Source organism: Crotalus tigris, unplaced genomic scaffold (genome assembly GCF_016545835.1).
Source record: "Crotalus tigris isolate CLP2741 ecotype Arizona unplaced genomic scaffold, ASM1654583v1 scf7180000019258.42916, whole genome shotgun sequence".
Lineage (NCBI taxonomy): Eukaryota > Metazoa > Chordata > Lepidosauria > Squamata > Viperidae > Crotalus > Crotalus tigris.
Window position 1 is genome coordinate 9707 of NW_024097458.1, and position 22550 is coordinate 32256.

The window sequence follows — 22550 nt, forward strand, 5'->3', positions numbered from 1 at the left end:
AATAATAATAATAATAATAATAATAATAATAATAATAATAATAATAATTATTATTATTATTATTATTATTATTATTATTATTATTATTATTATTATTATTTTGGAGAAGGGCAATAACAGAATGAATGACTGTCTTCTGGCCCAGCTCGTGCGCTTCCTTGAAGCATCAGGATCATTGCATCCCTGAATCAGTGGATCCCTGAATCATTGCTCTGATCCAGCTATGTTCTGAAGCACGCAGTCAAGTAAAATACATGCCGGGAAGCTGGATTACGCACGTATGGATGCAAATGACATGGACACCACCTTCAGACGTCCATCTCACTCCATGAGACACCTTAGATCAGGGGTCCCCAATCCTGATCTAATAGCCTTGGGCTATTAGCCACTGGGCCACGTGAGTGGGGAGGGCAGTGCACGCGTGTGTGCACAAGCGCGCAGCCCCACTTGCGTGAGCTTCACCACAACTGTGGCAGATGTTTGCAGATCCACTCGTGCGAGTGCTCATGGCCCCATGCACACAAGCAATGGGTGTTTGTGCGTATGCGTGAGCATGGGCGTGTGTTTACCCCTCCCACAAAACCCTCCCTTCTTCCTTCCCCTCCTCCTGCTCCAGGCCACCAACCCCAAAATGTTGGGAAACTCTTGTCTTAGATAGGAAGAATAAAATGATACTTACAGGGAACGGGCCACCTGCTTGAGGTTGTCTGCACATCGAGGCCTGAGAATAGCACAAGTCTGGAAAAGCTCCAGAGATTCGTGAATTTTTCCTTCCAAGCGAAAGATCAAAGCTAGAAGTAACATTGCCATAACAGCGGATTAATCAGGAGGATTCCATGTTCCTATTTTAAGATGAATATTTTAATTTCTCCTAATGCTTTACGGAACGGTTCTGCCTTAAAGGACAGCCTAAAAATGTTTCAGATATGTACATGAGTGAGCAAGGAGATTAGTTGTCCTGCTCTTGGTTAGACTTCTATTCAAAATTGGCCTTCCCAGAACTATTTTTCATTTTAAAAACACACTGGAGTTGCAGCAAATAACCTGATGAGTGACATATAGATTGCCCCTCGGCTGCATGGAGATGTGATCCAGATTCTCTAAGTCACTCCAGGTAAATTAATTTTTTGAGTTTTGAATTTCATGTCTACCCTTCACCAAACAACCAGCAATGGTGCAAATATCCTGCTCCCAAGTTGTTCTATAAAACAGGATGTGCTGGATTAGTCAAGCACTGTAAGCTTTGACGATCCCCACAGAGGTGGCTGTGTGTTCTTACAAAACACATAAATGCAGCTGGAAGTCTGTTTAATCACAGAGTCATTTTCGCTTACCTTGAACATAGACGGCGTATTCACACATTCCTTGGGTTTCCTGCAGTTGCTCTTTGATAGCAATCTGAACCGCAAAGGAAGAGAGATTCAGTAATGGGCATTTTTAATTTGGAGAAGAGGCAGAAATGTCATCAGCTCTCCAACTGACTGGTCCTTTTACAACAGCAACTTAACGCTGAGTTAGGAAAGTTCGGTCTTTGGGGAAGGTTGGCACCAAAACTTAAAATGGGTGTCCTAAGAATAAGAGATGGTGCTAGGCAGGGCACAGGATGTGCATGTTTTTATTATCATTGTGTTTTCTATTAGAACAATGTTGCCTTACATTTTTGATCAAACCAAAGACCATCTGGAACTTTGAGCTTGTTAAATCAGAGCAGACAGACCCAGCTGTGCCTGAGGATGTGAGATGAATGGTAACAAGTGATTCAACAGGATAGGGTAGAATAGGGCAGGGCAGAGCAGAGCAGAGCAGAACAGAACAGAACAAAACAGAACAGAATTCTTTATAAGTGTGATCGGACACACAAGGAAATTGTCTCTGGTGCATTAAGCTCACAGTATACATATAAAAAGCAAATCATAGGTCGTAGGTCATAAATCATAATTACAATCATTAATCATAAGTTACAAACAACCATTGATAAATCATAAGAAACCAATGGGAGAAGATAGTAGGCAAGACGAGAAGATGAGAAAAGACGAGAAATGAGACTGAGCCGTGGGAATTAAGTGTTCAGCAGAGTGGTGTCTAATTGTTTTGGCATGCGAGTGTTGTAAGTAAAAACAGCCCTTCATCAGGAAAAAGGCCGCCTGAGCGAACACAACTTATGTGTCACATATTTCTTCTCCTCTTCCCTGACAGGTTTCACACTGCCACAAAACACTTGGCAACTTGATGCCGATATCGCTGACAAACTGCCGGCCAGGGAAGACTTATTTTTTTTCCACTGTACAGCATGATCCGCAATTTATAGAGTTATCCCAAAGACGGCCCCAATCAACTTCGGAACATACACTGGGTGGCAATCCTGGTTGGCGCTAACCACAACTGGTCACACTAATTAGGATTCTTGGATGGGGGGGGAGGGGAAAAATGGGTTCTGCAGGAAGGAAGCCAAACCGTGGTTTGGAGAGTCACGGAAAACGGAACTGAACGCCACGCTGGGAACAAAGACCTGGTTTTTTCCTCTTCTCTTGTTGACACGGTTGTTCAAGGCCTGATCTGTTCGCCTGCGGCTGGTGCTGCACTCAGTCTTACGAGTGCCCAGACAAATTTCTGCAGCCTTGTTGGCAACATTTTTGCAAGGGATATTTTTGGCCCTTTCTTTCTTTCTAGGGCTGAGGAAGAGTGACTGGCTCAAAGTCTCCCGCCCGTGCCTAAGGCAGGGCTGGCCCAGGGGATTTAATGACTTTGCCAACCTCGTTCCTACCTTACATGCATCGTAATCTTTGTGGACGTAGTACAAGTGGATCAGCCAGTTCCTCTTCTCCAGAATGGGAAGGTCGGGCCCTGCAAAATAGGAGGGCAGAACAAATATTTAGAGCAGTGCTTCTCAACCCTGACACAACTTGATTGGAACTCTCAGAATTCCCCAGTCAGAGATCTTAAACCTGGCAAGGTGGAGATTTAAATACGCCACTGACTCAAGCCTCCCACCAGGGCCACATAAAGCAAAAATCTGCTTTTCTTGCCAAAAACAGAGCAGGAGGCACCAGCAGGAGACAGAGGCCATGCTGTGCAGTGGGGGAGATTTTTGAAAGACCACTGCAGGAGAAGCTGAAGAGGTCACGGAATCTTGGTAGCCGCTATTCCTGCCAAATGAACTTGCGTTCCCATCTCCTTTTGGAGTTCTTCAAAGCCGTTCGTACCTCACCGAAAACAACCTCACGTCAAAAACAAAGGTAATACAGGCAAGTCCTCGGCCCACAACAAGTTTGTTTAGTGACCGTTCAGAGTGACAGTGGCACTGAAAAAAAGGAACTCGTGACCGTTTTTCACACTTACGACCGTTGCAGCCTCCCCAGGGTCACTTGGTCGGCATTTGGGGACTGGGCAACTGACTCGTATTTATGACGGCTGCCGCATCCCGGGATCACAGGATCCCGTCTTGCGACCTTCTGACAAGCAAAGTCAATAGGGGAAGCTGGATTCGCTTAGTGACCGTGTCACTAACTTAACTGTGATGGTTCACTTAACGACCGTGGCAAGAAAGGTTGTAAAATGGGGCACGACTCACTGAACAAATGTCTTGCTTAGCAACATAAATTTGGTGCTCAATGGTGTTGGTAAGGAGGACCACCTGTAGTCAAAGAAATGATCTCTTTTATCCAACCAACCAACAAACAGACTAGACTAGACTAGACTAGAAGAGAATAGAAGACTAAGAAGAATAAACTAGAATAGTAGAATAGAATAGATAGAATAGAATAAACTAGAATAGAATAGAATAGAATAGAAGACTAAGAAGAATAAACTAGACTAGACTAGAAGACTAAGAAAAATAAACTAGAATAGTAGAATAGAATAGAATAGAAGACTAAGAAGAATAAACTAGACTAGACTAGAAGACCAAGAAGAAACTAGAATAGAATAGAATAGAATAGAATAGAAGACTAAGAAGAATAAACTAGACTAGACTAGACTAGAGCTGGAAGGGACCTTGGAGGTCTTCTAGTCCAGCCCCTGCTTAAGCAGGAGAATCTATACCAGTGGTTCTCAACCTTTTTAATGCCACGACCCCCAACCGGTCGTAAGTTGAGGACTACTCAACTAGTGCAGCACCGTTTGCAGAATGGGGCTTTTGGCGGGCTCAGCAGGGCAGAGACAGCCTGGACAATTCCTATTGGCTTTTGAAAGCCAATAGAATTAGACTCTATTCAAGAGAGGGAGTAGCACAGCTAAGGAAAAGGGGGGAAAAAATGGCAGACTGCGTTGTTTGGCAACCCCTGTGAAATGGTCGTGCGACCCCAAATGGGGTCCCGACCCACAGGTTGAGTACCACTGATCTATACCATCTCAGACAAGTAACTGTCTAGTCTCATCAACATTTCAGGTCAATGGCAGAAAAGAGGTTCCATAAACTGAACACTGTCACACTAAAAAAAAAAAAAATCCCTTTAAATGGGCCACTCCCACTGAGTTCTTGGACGAGCTGAATCTGTAGGAATACATGATCCTTTATGCCAAGGTCTAAGGCTGGGGGGGGGGTGTTTCCCATCTGCCAACCCCCCACTGCCCTTCCAAAACCAGCTGGGGCATGCCTATTTTCCTGGAAGAAATGGGGAAATGACATTACACCCTTGGGCTGCCATTGTGTGATTTTTGCCATTTACAAAATCCTTGCAGACTGATTTCTTCTTATTTTAATGACACACAGGCTAACCCGAATTTAGTTCTTATTCTGGTCCTGCTGCTTCACACTTTTTTTTTTTTTAAAGATTACAGCCGCTGGCTTGGAAAAAGTTGTTCAAAAAACCCCCACAAAGCCTTTTAGAGATAATCGCTCATACTTTAAAGTGGGCCCCGAACCGGAGTAAATTTCACTCCTTTTTTCTGAATTCTGTGGAGCATCAGGCTGGTTATTGCTAGAAGGGCGGTGAGGCTGAGATAGCATGTCAAATCTTTTCCTCTTACTGCGGGGGTGTTTGGGGGGGGGGGGCAGAAGAGATCAATGTTAAGCTCTCTAGCAGCTCTGGCTCACAATACGATCAATAGGAGGGAGCCCCCAGCTACTAATCCCGATCCAGTATGGCTGTTCTCAACCACCTCGGTTGTTGGCTTGGAGGTTTTTAAGATGCCGCCATTCGCATCCCACCAACATGGCTTGAAGTGCGCCAAACCCATCCTTGCAGCTGAGATGGGGGAAAGCCAAGGTAACCATAGCAACTAATAGGGAGGAAAAAAAATGTAAGTGGATATGATGATAAAGGAGCTCAGCAGAAAACTGGGGGGGGGAAGCTGCTGAGACAGCAAATGCAGAGGTGACGGAGAGGAACGTCTAGGGCAGGCAGTTCACAATGCAAAAAGCTTTGCAGAGAAGGGGGGGGGGTCCGAGCTATTCTCCAAAGCCCAGGGAGGGCAGGACGAGAAGTAACGAGTGGAAAATTATCCAGGAGAGATTAAAAACTAGAGCTAAGGAGAAATTTCTCCTGTCATTGTGGGTTGGACAGCCATCGGTCAGGAATGGGATAGAGTCTTCTGCTTGAGCAGGGGGTTGGACTAGAAGACCTCCAAAGAAGAGGGAGCCAAGCTATTCCCCAAAGCACGGATGGAAACTAATCAAGGAGAGAAGCAACCTAGAACTGAGGACAAACTTCCTGACAGATAGAACAATTAATCAGTGGAACTCCTTGCCTCCAGAAGTGGTGAATGCTCCAACACTGGAAGTTTTTAAGAAGAGACTGGACAGCCATTTGTCTGAAATGGTGTAGGGTTTCCTGCCTGAGCAGGGGGTTGGACTAGAGGACCTCCAAGGTCCCTTCCAACTTTACTACTACTACTACTACTACTACTACTACTACTACTACTACTACTATTATTATTATTATTATTATTTCTCTTCCAACTTTGCTATTCTGTATTCTGAATTGAGGACAGGTTGTCCTCGACTTTCAACAGTTCGTTTAGGGACCGCCCCAAGTGACAAGGGCATTGGAAAACTGGACTCGTGACCGAGTCCCTTGCACTGGCGACCTTTGCAGCACCCCAAGATCAGATGATCAGAATCCAGATGGCTTGGCAACTGGTTCCTGTGTAGGACGGTTGCAGTGTCTCCGGGGGCCACGGGTTCCCCCCTTTGGCGATCTTCTGACGAGCAAAGGTCAATGGGGAAGCCAGATTCACTTCACAAACCGGGTCAGTAACTTATCAACGGCAGTGATTCAGTTTTTAATGACCGTGCCATGAACGGTCGTAAAGTGGGGCAAACTCACTTAACAAACGTCTCGCTTTTGGGGGGCGCGCGGCTCAACTGTGGCTGTGAGTGGAGGGCTACCTGTCATTCTTAATTCACATCGAGAAAGGCCTCCTTCCAAATGGCACCGACTCAGATGGGGCTTCAGGCTGCCTTAGCTAGGTCTCCCATTCGCCTTTCCTGGTTTGTTTTTAAATAAAATAAAATAAAATAAAAACCGGGGTGGCTGGGTAGGTGGGAGAATAAACCATCTGAAATAGGTTGCTTGAGTGCTACGGTGAATGCTAATCGCTGCAAGTAGACCTCTAGAGCGTTTGCAATATGTTGGACTCGCATACGCAATCCGACCAATTTATTTTCAAGGTGGCAGGAAGGACAACCCCCCCTTCTGTACGTGTGTGTGTGTGTGTGTGTGTGTGTGTGTGTGTGTGTATTCTGAGGTTTTCGCGGGTGTTTGTATGTAGGTCTTTGGTTATTCGGCTTTTCTCCCGCGTCAAATTGGAAGTGTCTTGGCGACGTTTCGACGAAGTCTCATTCGTCATCTTCAGGCTTTCGGCTTCGTGCTTCTAGGACGAATTGACCTTTGCTTGTCAGAAGATCGCCAAAGGGGGGAACCCGTGGCCCCCGGGGAGACTGCAACCGTCCTACACAGGAACCAGTTGCCAAGCCATCTGGATTCTGATCACCTGATCCTGGGGGATGCTGCAAAGGTCGCCAGTGCGAAAAACGGTCACGAGTCCCATTTTCCAATGCCCTTGTCACTTGGGGCGGTCCCTAAACGAACTGTGCTACTCCCCTTTATTCTATTGGCTTTTGAAAGCCAATAGAATAGATTCTCTTGAATAGAGTCTAATTCTATCGGCTTTCAAAAGCCAATAGGAATTGTCCAGGCTGTCTCTGCCCTGCTGAGCCCACCAAAAGTCCCATTCTGCAAACGGTGCTGCACCAGTTGAGTAGTCCTCGACTTACGACCGGTTGAGTAGTCCTCGACTTATGACCAGTTGGGGGTTCACAGCATTAAAAAGGTTGAGAACCACTGTTCTAGGCAAATATGCCTGAACAGTCAGTATCTCTCAGAGCAGGGGATCTAGCAATATTCCTCCAACTGTTCTAACTCTGCTTCAGGTTGGCTCCAGCTGAATTTACAAGGCCTTAACACCATCAAACTCTTCCTGTGAAACACATTTGTAAAAATATCCTTCGCTGCATCTTTCTTCCTCAGCCCCATTTCTATCCTGCAGACGGTCCAGCAAATGAATCAATAAATCTCTTTAAAGCACAAAATCTTGGCAACCCCAGCCTCCGCAGCTCCAAATATGGAATGTTTGCTTTCCTGGTTTCAGACAAAGCCAACTGTTGCTGTTTCTTTCCTTTTAGCTTTGCTTTGTTGCGCTAAAAATGTGAGGAAATAAAAAACATGAACGTTTCCATTTTGTGCCCGCATTTGAAAATTTTCTAGGTTAGGGGAGACTTATGCTTCACCTTTCAAAGCCAAGTAAACTGCATGAACAAGGAGAGAGATGACAGCAACAGAGATGCAAGGGAAGGATCCTGGCACACATTCAACCACCTGACATTTATGGGAATTGGTCTTACACTGACAGCCAGGTGCTTTTGATTGCCCTCAGCAAGGAACAAGAGAGAATTAGAACATGTATATCTGTCTTTTCCCATTTTCTTTGCAGACCATTATTTTAAAATTACTGGAATATTGAATTCAGTTCTGGTTGCCATGATATAAAATGTTGAGACTCTAGAAAGTGTGCAGAGTGCAGAGCAGAGCAATAAATACTAGGGGACTGGAGGATAAAACGTAAGAAGAACGGTTGCAGGAATTGATATGTCTAGTTTAATGAAAAGAAGGACTAGATAGTGATGTTCCAATATCTGAGGGACTGCCATAAAGAAGTATGTGTGTGTGGGGGGTGTCAACCTATTTTCCAAAGCACCTGAAGGCAGGACAAGAAGCAAGGGATGGAAACTAAAAAGAGAGAGAAGCAATCTGGAACTAAGGAGGAATTTCCTGACAGTTAGAACAATTAACCAGTGGAACGACTTGCCTCCAGAATTTGTGGATGCTCCATCACTGGAGGTTTTTAAGAAGAGATTGGACAAACATTTGTCTGGAATGGTATAGGGTTTCCTGCGTGAGCAGGGGGTTGGACTAGAAGACCTCCAAGGTCCCTTCCAACTCTGTTTTTCTGTTAAAATTATAATTCTTTTAAAACAAGAGAACATGGAGAAATCACTAAAGGTACCCAATATTATATCTGGCTGCTTTAAAAGTTTGCCAGCCAAAGAGAATGCTGGTAAAGATCAGGGATCGGTGTTGCAGTCCAACACTTCTTCCAAGTTCCAGTTGGTCAGGCTGATTTATATGTGGTTCCCTTTACTTAAGGGCGAGGTTAATCAGAGATGCATAATCAATTCTCTAACCAGAGGGGTCTTAATGGCATCACACGGTACATAATCCAGATACAGTATCTGAAGGATAGAGGCATATTTCTTGCCATACACACGGAGCAGGTAGCTTTGAAATCCCAGAATTCCCAAACCACTGTGATTGTCTCAGTGCTTAATGTTCTCTTTGCTCACTTTTTTTTCCAAACAGCCACTGGAATCAACCCTAAATCAAACAATAAACCTGTACGGCTTACCGTTATTTACAGTCAACTGGGTTTAATAAAACCCGTCATAAACAATTCTGAGGCTTGCAACAAAGCTGTAATTTATCTCGCTATCCTGTATTAACAGTCCCCGTACACCAGAAAAGCAAGAGTGTGATTGAAATGGCAAAAAAAAAAAGACCATTTAAGCAAACAAAGAAAAGGAAGATATTGTTTGACTCTGCATCTCCCCCTAGTGGAAAACAAGCAGTATGGCAAGGTTTCTTTTTTTCTTTCCAGATGTGTGAAAGACAGCGTTATACCATGTGGAGACTTCTGCTAGTATTAGAAATAATTTGTCACCTGATATTTGTCACCTCAAACTTACACCCATTTGTTTAACAACTGTTGGAATTTACAACGGCATGTAAAAAAAGGTTATCCTCAGACTTACAACCCTCACAGCATCCCCATAATCATTTGATCAAAATTTGGGCACCTGGCAGCCATCATGAATTGACGCTGATTGCCGTGTCCCGGGATCAGGCGATCGTCATTTGCAATCTTCCCAGCCAGTTTGGGGGAAGCTGGGTTCACTTAACGACCGCATGTTTCAATTAACAACTGCAGTCCTTTGTTTAGCAGCTGGGGCAAAAACAGGTCGTAAGATCAGATGCCATTCGTGGAACAACCGCCTCGCTTAGCGGTGCAAATCCTGGTCCCAGTTGTGGCATAAGCTGAGAGCTAGCTGTAGCTACACTGACAGCAGCATTTGCAGGTATCAAAATGGCTGAAACCGAACTGTGCAGCGGTCTTACAGTTAAGTGCTATCCCATTTGCTAGAGGAATCACTTCAATCTGACGAGGGCTTAGCTCACACAACTCATTAAACCAAAGCCAATAAAAGCAATGATAAAGCCCTTTTACTCTGGCAGAACACAGAGCATACAAAGCATTTAAACAGTTTCAAAACAGAATGTGTGTGGGAGGGAGAACAGGATTTTCATGTAGGATTATACCTTGATTTTCTTCTTCTTTAGGTCTGAGTATTCCAGTAGTATTAAAACAAATTTAAAACTTCCTATCTTGAACAGTTATTCTTACAAAGTCTCCCAAAGTTAATCAGCTTTCATAAGACTTGTGTGGCAACCTAAACCTCCAAGTATACAATCCAGTCTGTGAAGCGTACAGTATTTGTTTTCCACGGAAATAAATTCTGCCACTGTCTTAATCTTTCCACTGAAGTAGAGTTATAAAACAGGCAAGCTCTACCCCTCAGGTCCGGAGGGTCTTAAAACAGAAACTTTTTTGTTGTGCTGCAATCTCGCAGACAAAAGCAGTAGCAGTTAAAATCCCCGATCACCGTTGGGCCTTTTGAAGTCAGAGCTGGCATGCTTCAAAACTCCTGGGGTGCTACATGTTGGATGTGGAGAATGCTACGAAATGCAGCTCTGGAAACGTATGACCAAAAAAGCACAGCCAAAGGAAAAGGCATTCTCATAAATAATCATCTATCAGCTCTGCATTGGCCCAGCAGGAAATTCCATCTACCCCAACCTTATTCCATCAGAAAAAAATTTACTTTGCTCTCTTTCAACAAGAGAAAAATTCAAACCAGCCATGCCATTTAATCTTCTGCTTCTGTATGGTTAAAAAGCCTGTGATGAATCTGCCTAAAAACCAGGATCCTTCCAGCTGATTCTTTCGCTGCCTCTGAAACTGTTCACAGACTTTTATGGCAGTCTGAATGGATAATGTCACCGTCTAATGGTACTCTCCTGTGTTCTCCTGCTGCTCTGTTACATTCATCTTTTCTCTCCGCAAAATAACCAGCAAGGAAATAAACAGCAGAACGGCAGTGCCGTTTTTTTTAGCAGAGGCAGGCAAGGAAAGAGGCAACTGAGCCAAGATGGCAAGTTGCAGATGCTGTACTTTGCTTTTCTCAATAGATTTACTACACTCATGTAGTAGCAATGATGCCATTACAGACAGTCCGCAACTTAGAACTACAGTTGGGACCAGAATTTCCCTTGCTAAGCCAAGACAGTTAATAATAATAATAATAATAATAATAATAATGATGATGATGATGATGATGATGATGAAAGACTGTGGCAAAAGCAAGCAAGGGTAGTACCAATAGTCATAGGCGCCTTGGGTGCAATCCCAAAACAACTGGAGCACCACTTGAACACCATTGGCATTGACAAATTCGCTATTAGTCAATTGCAAAAGGCGGCCTTACTAGGAACCGCTTCCATCCTGCGACGATATCTGTAATACCATCAAACATCCACATCTCCTATCCCAGGTCCTGGGTAAGGACTCGATAGGTAGACAAAATGCCAAATCCAGTCTGAACATCTGGCTGACTGTGCGATGATCCATAATAATGATGATGCTGCTGATGATGATGGAGATGATGATGATGTCAGAAGGTACCTTAGAGGTCATCTAGTCCAACCCCCTGCTCAGGCAAGAAACCCTATACCTGTGATGGTGAACCTTTCAGAGACCGAGTGCCCAAACTGCAACCCAAAACCCACTTATGCATCGTCGAGTGCCAGGTGGGTGTGGCCCAATGGGTGGGTGTGACTACGGTGATAACGGCAGACTGGGTGGGACTAAAAAGTTCAATCAATCAATTCCAACTTTGCGAGATCATTTTTTTCCCCACGAGAAGTTGAAATTGATTGATTGAACCTTTTTTTTTTTGCACATGGCGGCAGAGGCCTAAAGCAAAAAAGGTTTTATAAAACCCAGCTGAAGGACTGGAGCGATGGCGTGGGTAGAGAGGGCTCTGTGTGCCACCTGTGGCACGCATGCCATAGCTTCGCCACCACGGCCCTATCCCATTTCAGACAAATGGCTGTCCAGTCTCTTCTTAAAAACTTCCAACGTTGGATCATTCACAGCTTCTGGAGTTCTTAAGTGAGCGGCACCCGATTTTATGATCTTTCCCCCCCCACGATTGTTCAGTGAATCACTGAAATTAACTGAATCACGCGGTGTTTAAGCAGACCCAGCTTCCTCCATTGCTTATTGGAAACTGGCTGACTATGGCCGTCGAAGTACAGGATGGCTTAAAGCAAGGAAAAATGGACTCCAAGTGATCCGAAGCTTTACAGAAGTTGGTTACAGTTAAATTCTAGGCCACAAATGCCCAGAAGATAGAGTGGACTGGTAAATTTCCCAAGTTTACTTCCAACCAGTACAGTTTCCAGTAAACTATTTCAGCCACAGTTATTTGCTCTTGCTGCTGCTAAGCTTCAAAACGTTATAACAGCCGGATCCTTTTTTTCTCCCCCTACTACATCTGATTTAAATTATTTTAAAGGGAGGAAGTTTATTCTTAATACTCAACCGCCTTTGCATTACTCATAAATTCCAGAAAGAGAGCTTTCCTCCGTTCTTCTTTGCCTGCTTGGAAACAGTGCATAAGGCAAGTTATTGAGCTTCAAACGAATAAATGACCCTGCCAGCTCTTCTGAGGTGATACATTATGAAGGGATAAAACAGGCAGTACTGCATTATATCACTCAGTAAACCCATCTAATTAGGAGACTTAGTAAATTCTTCATTTTTAAAAAATCATCTTTAATATACTGGAAGGGCAATTAGGTAACATCAGCACTGTGAGTAATGCAAGACCTTTAAAGTTAAGGATTTCAGTGGATAAATGGCTGTAAAACCGTACCAGCAATGACAACCAAAATACCACATATTAAGATTAACCCACAAAACCTGCAAGATTATTGGTGGGGCAATATTGGAAGAAAAATGTGTTGCCTACTTTGGAAGAATGGATACTTAAAGTGTCTAATTTAGCAGATATGGTGAAGATCTCCGCCTATTTGAAGGACCATTCACAAGAAAGATATATTATGGTTTGGAGAAGATGGATTGATTATATTCAGAAGAAATATGAAGTTGAAAAGTATTATCTTGCTTTTGAGTAGATTTTAGATAATTATTAATAGTTTTAATTATATTATTATTTTTGACTTAATTTGTTAGTATTTGTATTGAGAAGGAGTTAAAGTATCTTATGGTTTTGATTGATAGTATAGTTGGTTTATGTTAGTTGGATTACATTTGTTTATTATTTTATTTTACCCTGTAATCAGCTCTGGGAAGTGGGGGAGGGAGGATGGGGTGGGGGGTTTATATTGTAATAAATTTATAAAACTTTTAATAAAAAAAAAGGATTAACCCACAAAACCAAGGGTTAAATAGTTCAGAATCATACGGCTAGGTATTCTGAGATTAAATGATCAACCCCCAGCTCCACCTCACTCATTTATATAAGCAATATTCTGAATAAGATATGTGAAACCAAAGCTATACATCTCTGTCATTATTAGAGGATATATACGGGGGGGAGGTGCTATGTGGAAGTTCCCACATATTTTATTCCAAATTAAGTACAGATTACCTTTCCTAGTGGCTTCTTTTAAATGTTAAACAGCAAAAAGGAGAGAACCAAATCCTGGGATCGCATCGGATTCTGCCCGTAAATCAGTGGTTCTCAACCTGTGGGTCGGGACCCCATTTGGGGTCAAACGACCATTTCACGGGGGTCTCCAAACAACGCAGTCCGCCATTTTTTCCCCCTTTTCCTTAGCTGTGCTACTCCCTTTTATTCTATTGGCTTTTGAAAGCCAATAGAATAGACTCTCTTGAATAGAGTCTAATTCTATTGGCTTTCAAAAGCCAATAGGAATTGTCCAGGCTGTCTCTGCCCTGCTGAGCCCGCCAAAAGTCCCATTCTGCAAACGGTGCTGCACCAGTTGAGTAGTCCTCGACTTACGACCGGTTGAGTAGTCCTCGACTTACGACCGGTTGGGGGTCGCGGCATTAAAAAGGTTGAGAACCACTGCCGTAAAGAGTTAAGAGACTGGCAAATCTGAGTGATTTTATTGACAACAGGCCGTGCAAACTGGTCCAAGCAGCTATGCAGGAAATCTATCTGTTGTCCTCTCTCCAAAAGGGAGTGGGCTGTCCTAAACCAGGCTCTGACTGGGAGCTCACCGTCATAATAAAGGAGAAGAAGTGACAACATTTTGCCTCACCCAATTATCATCGCAGAATCAAGCTTGAATTAAGCACTCAACAGAACTGCCCATCAGATGACTGGGAAAGTCTCCAAGGGTGGGGCAGAATGATAGAATCCGAGGGCTGGAAGGGACCTCTAGTCTTAAAAGGTGGGGCAAGATTAAATTAAATTAAAGGGAAGTGTTTTCTGCACATGCTGACAAGTGAATACTTTGGAGATCGTAGTTAAAATGGCTAAAATAACTACAGAGATATAAATCAGAACAAACCTCTTCCTGATCTGGCTCTGGGAAGTTCTGCTGCTGCTGATGCAGTCTGAAATAATATAAAAAAGTAGAAAATGTCAGAATTAAAAACTTAAAAAGAAATCACCTCATTCACACTCCTTGAGTTCCAGGTTTAAAGAGGAGAAAAGCCAACAGCCCATTCTCGGGATTATTTTTTGTTACAACTGAGAATTCAAATGTATTGTACTACTACTGCCTCTGGACACAAAGGTTCGATTTAGCTATTATACTTGAATTCTGATGCTTTTTAAAAGTTATTTAACTCAAAGCCCCTCTTTCACTCTTGCGAATTCAAAACACAAATGGCATTCTATATTTTATCTTGTCTATTCTAAATCTTCCAGATTTGAATTTTGTTTCTGGGAGATGGAAACTCTTTGAACTACAGTAACTGAACTATGCTACAAATTGTATCCAATTTTGCCATCTTACCACTTTTATGTTTCCTTTTTTCAAAATAACTCCCCTTCCAAACACAACTATATTCTTAGAGGGAAGGTATTTTATTAACAAAAAAATTGCTGATAATCAGCTGGGTATTAACAGATTAGCTAGCATTAGCAATATAATAGTTTAATTCCCTTCTCTTCTGCTTGCTATCTTCCCTCTGTTATTATGAAATCTGAACATTGTGAGATGCAGAGTTTTTAAATGTGAAATACTGTTCTTACTTGCCTGGTGGCTGCCAACAGCAATGGTATGAAAAAAAAAACCCTGAAAAGTTGTTTTTTTTTATTGTGGAGAATAGAAGTCATTTCTGCTTTAGTGTCTGTCTGTGTGTGTTTGTGTGTATGCATATATGGACTGGACTAGACTAGATAGACTAGACTAGAATAATGGATAGGATTCTTTATTGGCCAAGTGTGATTGGATACACAAGGAATTTGTCTCCGGCACACACACACACACACATTCATAAATACACACACAACCAAGTTCCTTGTGAAATTTATAAATGTAGAGCAGCTAAATCAACTGCCAACTATTTAATTAAATATACAAAGTGTCATTCTAGGTTTCTATAAACACTCATCAAGGAGGATAAAAATGAGATCAGATAAATGAAATGCAGACAACACAGGGAGTGATAATTACTTAATTAAGAAGGTAATTGTCACAGCCAATATTTCCTGCATTTCATTCACTCTGATTTCATTGGTTACAGTTCTTCCCCTTCCTATCAATCATCTATACTCAGAACAACATCTTGTATATATCATCACACAATATAATCATTAGACATTAAGGTGCCTTCAGATACTTCCTTGTTTTTGCTGCAACAACTTAATTCAGCTACCCTTTTGGAAATTGGGAATGTATACACACATCTTAAGAACAGTGTAAGATGCTGAGTCGCCCCTTTTTAGCAAGTACATATTGCTTTTTAAACCTCTTCTGTTCTCCTCCGAAGGCTGAAGATACACCAGGGATAAGAAGGGGCAGAACTGCTGATTAGGTTCAAAGCAAAGCATAAAAAAGTCGCTAATCTCTCTGTGAGCCAGTCTTCCTTTGTAGACTCAGCATTCAGCTGAAACATGGCCATTTCGAGAAGAAATAGTGGCATTAATCATAGGCAGCGACGTCACTAAATCAAGAGAACAAAGCAAATAGGAAAGTATTTTTTTTCTTTTCCACTGATTTAGCCTTAGCCCTGAACTTCCAGTAAATAAGCCCCACTCTCTACCCCCATGTCAAACAACAGAGGCTCCATCAGCTACGTTTCTAGGTGATATATACGTTTACCTAATAAAAACCCAGTTATATGGAATACACCTTGTCAACCACAAAAGCAACTTCAAGTACTCCAAAGGTATTTGTGGTCTACAAAGACTGACTTCCAGCAAAATCCTGTTTTGTTTGAGACAGCACCTTAAGGCAGTCTTAAAAGTAGGCAGTTGAGGGAGTGGATGGATTCTCTTCAAAGAAAAGTTCATCCTTGCACATGAATGTAAAAAGGAAACGGGGCCTACATTTACAATTCTCCCACCAACTTGCTGGGTGCCTGAGATTCTGTTTAGATGCCTTCATGTGGATTTCTTGCTGAGGACCCCATAGCAGGGCTGTTTCAGTTGGGTTTCGCTGCTTATGACATTATTTTTCCTGGATGATTTTAGCTGACAGCAACTCCATCTTTCTTTTAAGATTCTCTAGAGGCCTAGTTTGGTGTGGTGGGTAAGATGCTAGCATAACATCAGGAGACTGTGAATTCTAGTCCTGCCTTAGGCATGAAAGCCAGTCACTCACTGTCAGTATAGCCGACCTCACAGGAGTATTCTTGTTGGAGGAAAAAGGGGCCTGAATAGTATGAATGTTCACTTCCTTGAATTATGTATAAAAAGAATGGGATAAAAATCTATAACCAATAGTAAACATTTAAAGGATGTTTCCCAGATTATTCTAAAATGTGAAGTTTTGTAAGGCTTTATATGCCGCTATGGTTTGATCCTGTTTTACAAGATATATTCATTGGTGATTAACTTAATGATTGATTGATTGATATTGATTGATATAGACAGGGCTTTTTTTCTCATAGAACGCCCAGAACGGAATTCCAGCACCTTTTCTGGATGGAACCTTGTAGGGTAGGCAAGGCGGGTTGTATGACATATGAATTCCGGCACCTTTTTTTTTAGAAAAAAAAAGCACTGGATATAGACTAGGGCAGGGGTAGGCAATCTCGGCTCTTTTATGACTCATGGACTTCAACTCCAATTCTGGGAGTTGAAGTCCATGAGTCATAAAAGAGCCGAGGTTGCCTACCCCTGATATAGACAGAAAGACAGACAGACAATTTCAAAATAGTTTAGAATTCACACAAAAGGATAGAACTCTGGAAACAAGAATAAGCTTTGTTTAGATAAACTGTTGGATAGAACTCTGGAAACAAGAATAAGCTTTGTTTAGGTAAACTGTTGCTTTGATTTCTTATAGCCCCTGTGCTTCACTGCTCAGAGAGAAATCTTTATATTTAAATTTCAGGTTTTTTAGAATCATTGCTGTTAAGCACTTCCAACTTTAACAGCACTCAAAGATAGTACAGAACAAATGAACAGAGAGATTTTTAAAACCAGTTTGAAGCTTTTTCCATAATACCTTGAGATGCAGAGTTAACTGTGCTGAATGAGAATGGCGTTCCGGTGAAAAATTCAGTCTAAAAATCTTACTCCAATTAAAACGTCAAACTTTCCTATTGTAGCACCAAATATAGTCAAGCAGAATAGATAATCAGTTGGCTCCTACATTGTAATTCTTTTGCCAAAGACAGCATGCTGTGCTAGAGCTTTTATTAAAAGAACTATTAAAAATCCTGGAACGTGTTCATAAAGAACCAAGATTTTAAGTACACTCTCCAACTGTGATCATCAAAAGAAAAAAAGGCACATCCATGAGTCATGTCTTTTGAAGAGAAATACTAAAAAAATATTTTAACAAATTCCTTATTAAACCAGGTTGCCATAAACAGAAAGCATAGTTTAAAATCTGCAAAGGTACAGATGATTTTGTGTGTGTGTGTGATCTTGTCTTTAATAAGGCCTGGATTTTATTCACAACAGAGTGAAATGTAAAACTTCTAAAACTGTAGAATGGATTACAATATTATATACCGCTCAAAAAAATTTATTTTTTTGAGCAGTATATTTTTTGAAACACTACTGAGGGAGGGAGGGAAGGAAGATTTTTTTAAAAATTCTGTTTTACAGAACTGAGCACAGAGAAACAATAAAAAGATTATCACCACCCTTCTGGGTACTACAATAGGAAAGCCACTGATTTTTTGTTAGCATTTTTGGGTGATTATCCAGCAACCATTACATCAGATAGTGGGAAAAACGGAAAATTATGTAAAATTTAGAAATGGTATCTGAGGTCTATACTTTTCCTTCTCATGGCCCACTCTATGTCTTTTTCACTTTATATCATCGTCTTATTATTCCACCTTATAAAACGTCAGAGCATAATATGCTTATTTTTCTCCTGTTTCCTTCTTTTTATTCTTACACACTGCCTTTTAGATTACAAACTTAGGCTGTGGCTCTTTTAAAAAAAAACACACACACAACTTGTTCAGCCAAACAGGAACTAGTAAAAGATCTCAGATGTGGAAAATCAATACAGCATGCCAATGTAAAATACCACAGTCCCGTGATGGCGAACCTTTTAGAGACCAAGTGCCCAAACTGCAACCCAAAACCCACTTATTTATTAGTAATAGTAGTAAAGTTGGAAGGAACCTTGGAGGTCATCTAGTCCAACCCCCTGCTCAGGCAGGAAACCCTACACCATTTCGGACAAATGGCTCTCCAGTCTCTTCTTAAAAACTTCCAGTGTTGGAGCCAGGAGCCAGGTGGGCGTGGCCCACAGGGTGGGCGTGGCTCACAGGGCGGGCGTGGCTACGGTGGTCATGACAGACTAGATGGGTGTGGCCAAGGTGGGCGTGGTCACCTCTATGTTGCTCATGGGGAGGGACACCTGTGGGGGCTGGGCAGGGTTGGGAGAGATCCAGGGGGTCTCTGGCAGGTGGGGCGGTGGGCAGGAGGCTCATCCTGTGGGGTGAGGCGAGGCAAGGCGAGGCAGGGCGGGGGTGCCATTGTTGCAGGGCAAGGCAAAGCAAGGGCCGGGGCGGCTGCTGCCTGACACCATCGGCCCCCACACACAGAGGCCAGTGAGCACATGGGGGCCAACAGTATCTATCAGCAGCCACAGCCTGCCAACCCCTCAACCAGCGCACTCTGAGGCTCCACAGCCTGCCCCCAGCAGTTCAGAGAAGCCGCCTCTGAGCTGGCTGGCTGGCCGACAGCTGAGGAGGTGATGCCTGCCGTGGGTCCTGCCCAGGAAAAGGAGAGCATGTGAGGCCAGGAGGGAGGGGATGGGAGGGAGGGAAACTAGCCATGCTGGAATGCATCTGGCTACGTGGGACCTCGGCAAGTTAGCAGGCAGCTGGTTGAAGAGGGACAGTTGCCACACATACCTTAGGTTTGCCACCACTGCCATAGTCCTTCGGTGAATTACCAAAATCTACTCAGATGGCCAGTGGGCTTCAGGAAACTACAAAAGTTGCAAAATTTCTAGAGGCTGCTAAGGTTCATGCTTCTTTTCGGGTATCTGCCCCAAAGTCCACCTTTGCTATGAAGGCATGACTTTTCAGTTATCACATTTCATGACTAAACCTAACAACGTACAATATAAGTAAAATAACCACAACTTTTCCCCCATGGACCCTTGGCTCTGCTTTTCGTCCCTCCATTATTCTGACCGTACAGGTAATCCTTGGCTTACGGCCACAACTGAGCCCAAAATTTATGTTGTTAAGCAAGACGTGTGTTAAGTCAGTTTTGCCCCATTTCACGACCTTTCTTGCCACTGTTGCTAAATGAACCGGTGCAGTTAAGTTAGTAACAGGGCTGTTAAGTGAATCTGGCTTCCCCATTGACTTTGTCAGAAAGTCACAAGAGGTGATCACATGATCCTGGGACAATGCAAACTGTCATAAATATGAGCCGGTTGCCGAGCATCTGAATTTTGGTCACGTGACCAACGGGGATGCTGCAACGGTCGTTAAGGGTGAAAAAGGGTCATGACTCACTTTTTTCAGTGCCGTTGTAACTTTGAACAGTCACTAAATGGACGGTTGGAAGTCAAGGAATAGCTGTATCCCTTTTTACATAGAAAGGCCTTCAAGGGAGGGAATTTGTCTCTGGAGAAGATGGATAGATTATATTCAGAATAAATATGGGACTAAAAAATTCCATCTAGTTTATGAGTAAATTTTAGAGTATTATTATTATTAATAGTTTATTATAGTAGAATTTTTATTAGTTTTATTATTATTATTAGTATTAGTATTGTTTAACAATTTGGATATTGTATTGTTTAATAATTAGGATATTAACTTGTTTATATTATTATGTTTACTTTTAATTTGTTTATATTTATGTTAAGGGGGAGTTAAAGCGCATTATGGACTTGGTTATTTATATAGTTGGTTAATGTTAGTTAGAGTATGATTATTATGTTTGTAACCCTGTACTCAGCTCTGGGGGGTGGGGGTGGGAGAGGGGGGGTTAGGGTGGGTGGGCTTTGGGGTGTATATTGTAACTTTTATAAAACTTTTCAATAAAAAAAAAGGGAGGGAATTTGTCCAGGTGGGGAGCTTCCAGCTAGTTACAGTTCCAGCAACCATAAAATCCATAAAATCCCCCCTCCCCCGGCTTACTGCACCCCACATAAGCCCTAATCTGCCTAACCACGGTTTGCTGGACAAGCCACAATGGGCCGACCTGGCACAACAGGCCACTAAACCATGGTCCATAGCTAAGAAGCCTAAGCAGGGGGTTGGACTAGAAGACCTCCGAGGTCCCTTCCAATTCTGTTATTCTATTGTAAACCACAACTGTTTGGGTTCCCACCGACCCAGAACCACCCCGACCCCAGCAGGGCCGGGCCTGGTGGGTGAGGCACCCCAAGAAGACGGTGGGAGGAAGGGCGAAGCGCCACGAGGCCACGGAAGGCCTGGCCAGAAGGGTCCCGTCCCTCCAGGGCCCTCCCTCGGCTCTCAGAAGGGGAAAGAGGCGCAACAGGTGGGAAGTCCCGCTCACCGGCCGAGCCGTCACCTCCGCCATGGCGCCTCAGCTCCCAGCAAGCCTCCGCCAGCTGTCCGTTGCCTAGGTGACCAGCCACCCCGGAAGTAATCGACGGAAAGGGCGCCCGGGTATCTTGTTGCCACGGTAACAGAGCTTCCGGTCCCTCTAAACTCCAACCCTGAAGCGGGCTGTGGCGTCGTGTGGAGAGAACGGAAGTGACGTCACGAGACTCGGCCGGGATTAGGGAGGGCTCGAGGAAGGGATGAGGTTCCAGAATTTGGCTGGCTTCTTCAGATTCTCTCCCCCCCCCATTTTTGACACTTAGACTCGCCCACCGAGATTGGTGGCCCGCGACAATAAGCGGGGAGCGAACTATTTTAAAGAGCCAGAGGGGGGGGGAAGAAATAAATTATCAAGAATCTGCCTTGCAGATAGAAATCATTTGCCTTGCCCTTTTTTTGGGATCCTGCTAGTTTGAGGGACTGAGTTTTCCTCTGTGGCTTATTTTGCATTTTTATGGCTCCACCAGGGCGGTCTAAAATCCTTGCATATTCCAGCGGTGTTGCTTTTTTTTTTTTTTTAAATACTTTTATTAAAAATTGCACTGGGATTTCCAGATTTCTGCAAAGAGCTGCTAAAGCCGCTAACATTGGGATGCCCTTATATATCACTTTTGCACACTTGGCAACTTTTGAGATAGGTGGGCTTCAACTCCCAGAATTCCGCAACCGGTAAATCGGGAGTTGAAATCCGTATCTTTAAAGTTGCTGAGGTTGAGCTGCACAACTAACAGTCTTTCTCAACAGTGTTTAATTCTTATGGAGCCGGTTTTCTAATTTTTTCACCCTGAAAAGTCTTAGAATAGCCCTTTTTGGAGATCACTCCGTCTGGAGGGCTTTTTTTTTTATGTTTGATTGAAGTCAACTAGGTGTTTAGTCTGGATTTGGTATATTTTTATCCACCTACCGAGTCCTTCCCAAGGACCTGGGATAGGCAGATGTGCATGTTTGATGGTGTTAAAGGTCTCATCTGAGGATATAAGCCAGGGGTCTTCCAACTTGGCCCTTTTATGACTTGTGGACTTCAACTCCCAGAATTCCTCAACCACATTGGCTGAGGAATTCTGGAAGTTGAAGTCCACAAGTCATAACAGGGCCAAGTTGGAAGACCCCTGATATAAGCTGTTCCAAGTAAAGCTGCCTTTTGCAGTTGACCGATGATGATCTTGTCTGTGCTGATGGTGGTCAAGTGGTGCTCCAGGTGTTTGGGGATTGCACCCAAAGCACCTATGACTATTGGTATTATCTTCGCTCTCTTTTGCCGCAGTCGCTCAATTTCTATTTTCTATTCTTTCTTCTCTATTCTGCTGTGTCCAGGTAGTGCCATATCCAATTAGGGCCGTATTTCTCAACCTCAGCAACTTTAAGATGAATGCATGCATGCCAACTGGGGAACTGTGGTCCAAGTCTACCCAGTTTCCCGGATTGAGAAAGTCTGTCTTACATGGCCCTTTCGTGTGGGTTTGCATAGTCTGGTATAAAAGTTAAAACAGCAAGTTCAATGAAGCTGAACAAGCCATTCAGGTTTATTCCTTAGGATGCCCAGCAATTAAGCATCCTGGCAGTCGGGCAAAAATTTATAGCTCTCAATATGTTGACGTCATTTAAGCTTTAAGTAGGCCACAGTTCAAAGGAGAGCTTGCGTAACTAGGATGAAGTGCTCAATCTCTTCCTCCATACTTAACCTCTATTCCCCTAGGTTTAATTTTAAACCT

At 43.1% G+C, this 22550-nt stretch overlaps 1 protein-coding gene across 1 annotated transcript; it reads right to left on the reverse strand.

Annotated features, from left to right (window-relative positions):
* Nucleotides 1–641: 641 nt before the first annotated feature.
* LOC120316126 (Bardet-Biedl syndrome 4 protein homolog) lies at nucleotides 642–21600 on the reverse strand. Its single transcript, XM_039361355.1, has 5 exons — nucleotides 20792–21600; nucleotides 14178–14223; nucleotides 2765–2844; nucleotides 1335–1398; nucleotides 642–791 (listed from the first exon to the last, which is right to left on the reverse strand). The coding sequence occupies exons 1-5, from the start codon at nucleotides 20813–20815 to the stop codon at nucleotides 676–678; spliced, it is 330 nt and encodes a 109-aa protein (XP_039217289.1). The 5' UTR covers nucleotides 20816–21600; the 3' UTR covers nucleotides 642–675.
* Nucleotides 21601–22550: the final 950 nt, after the last annotated feature.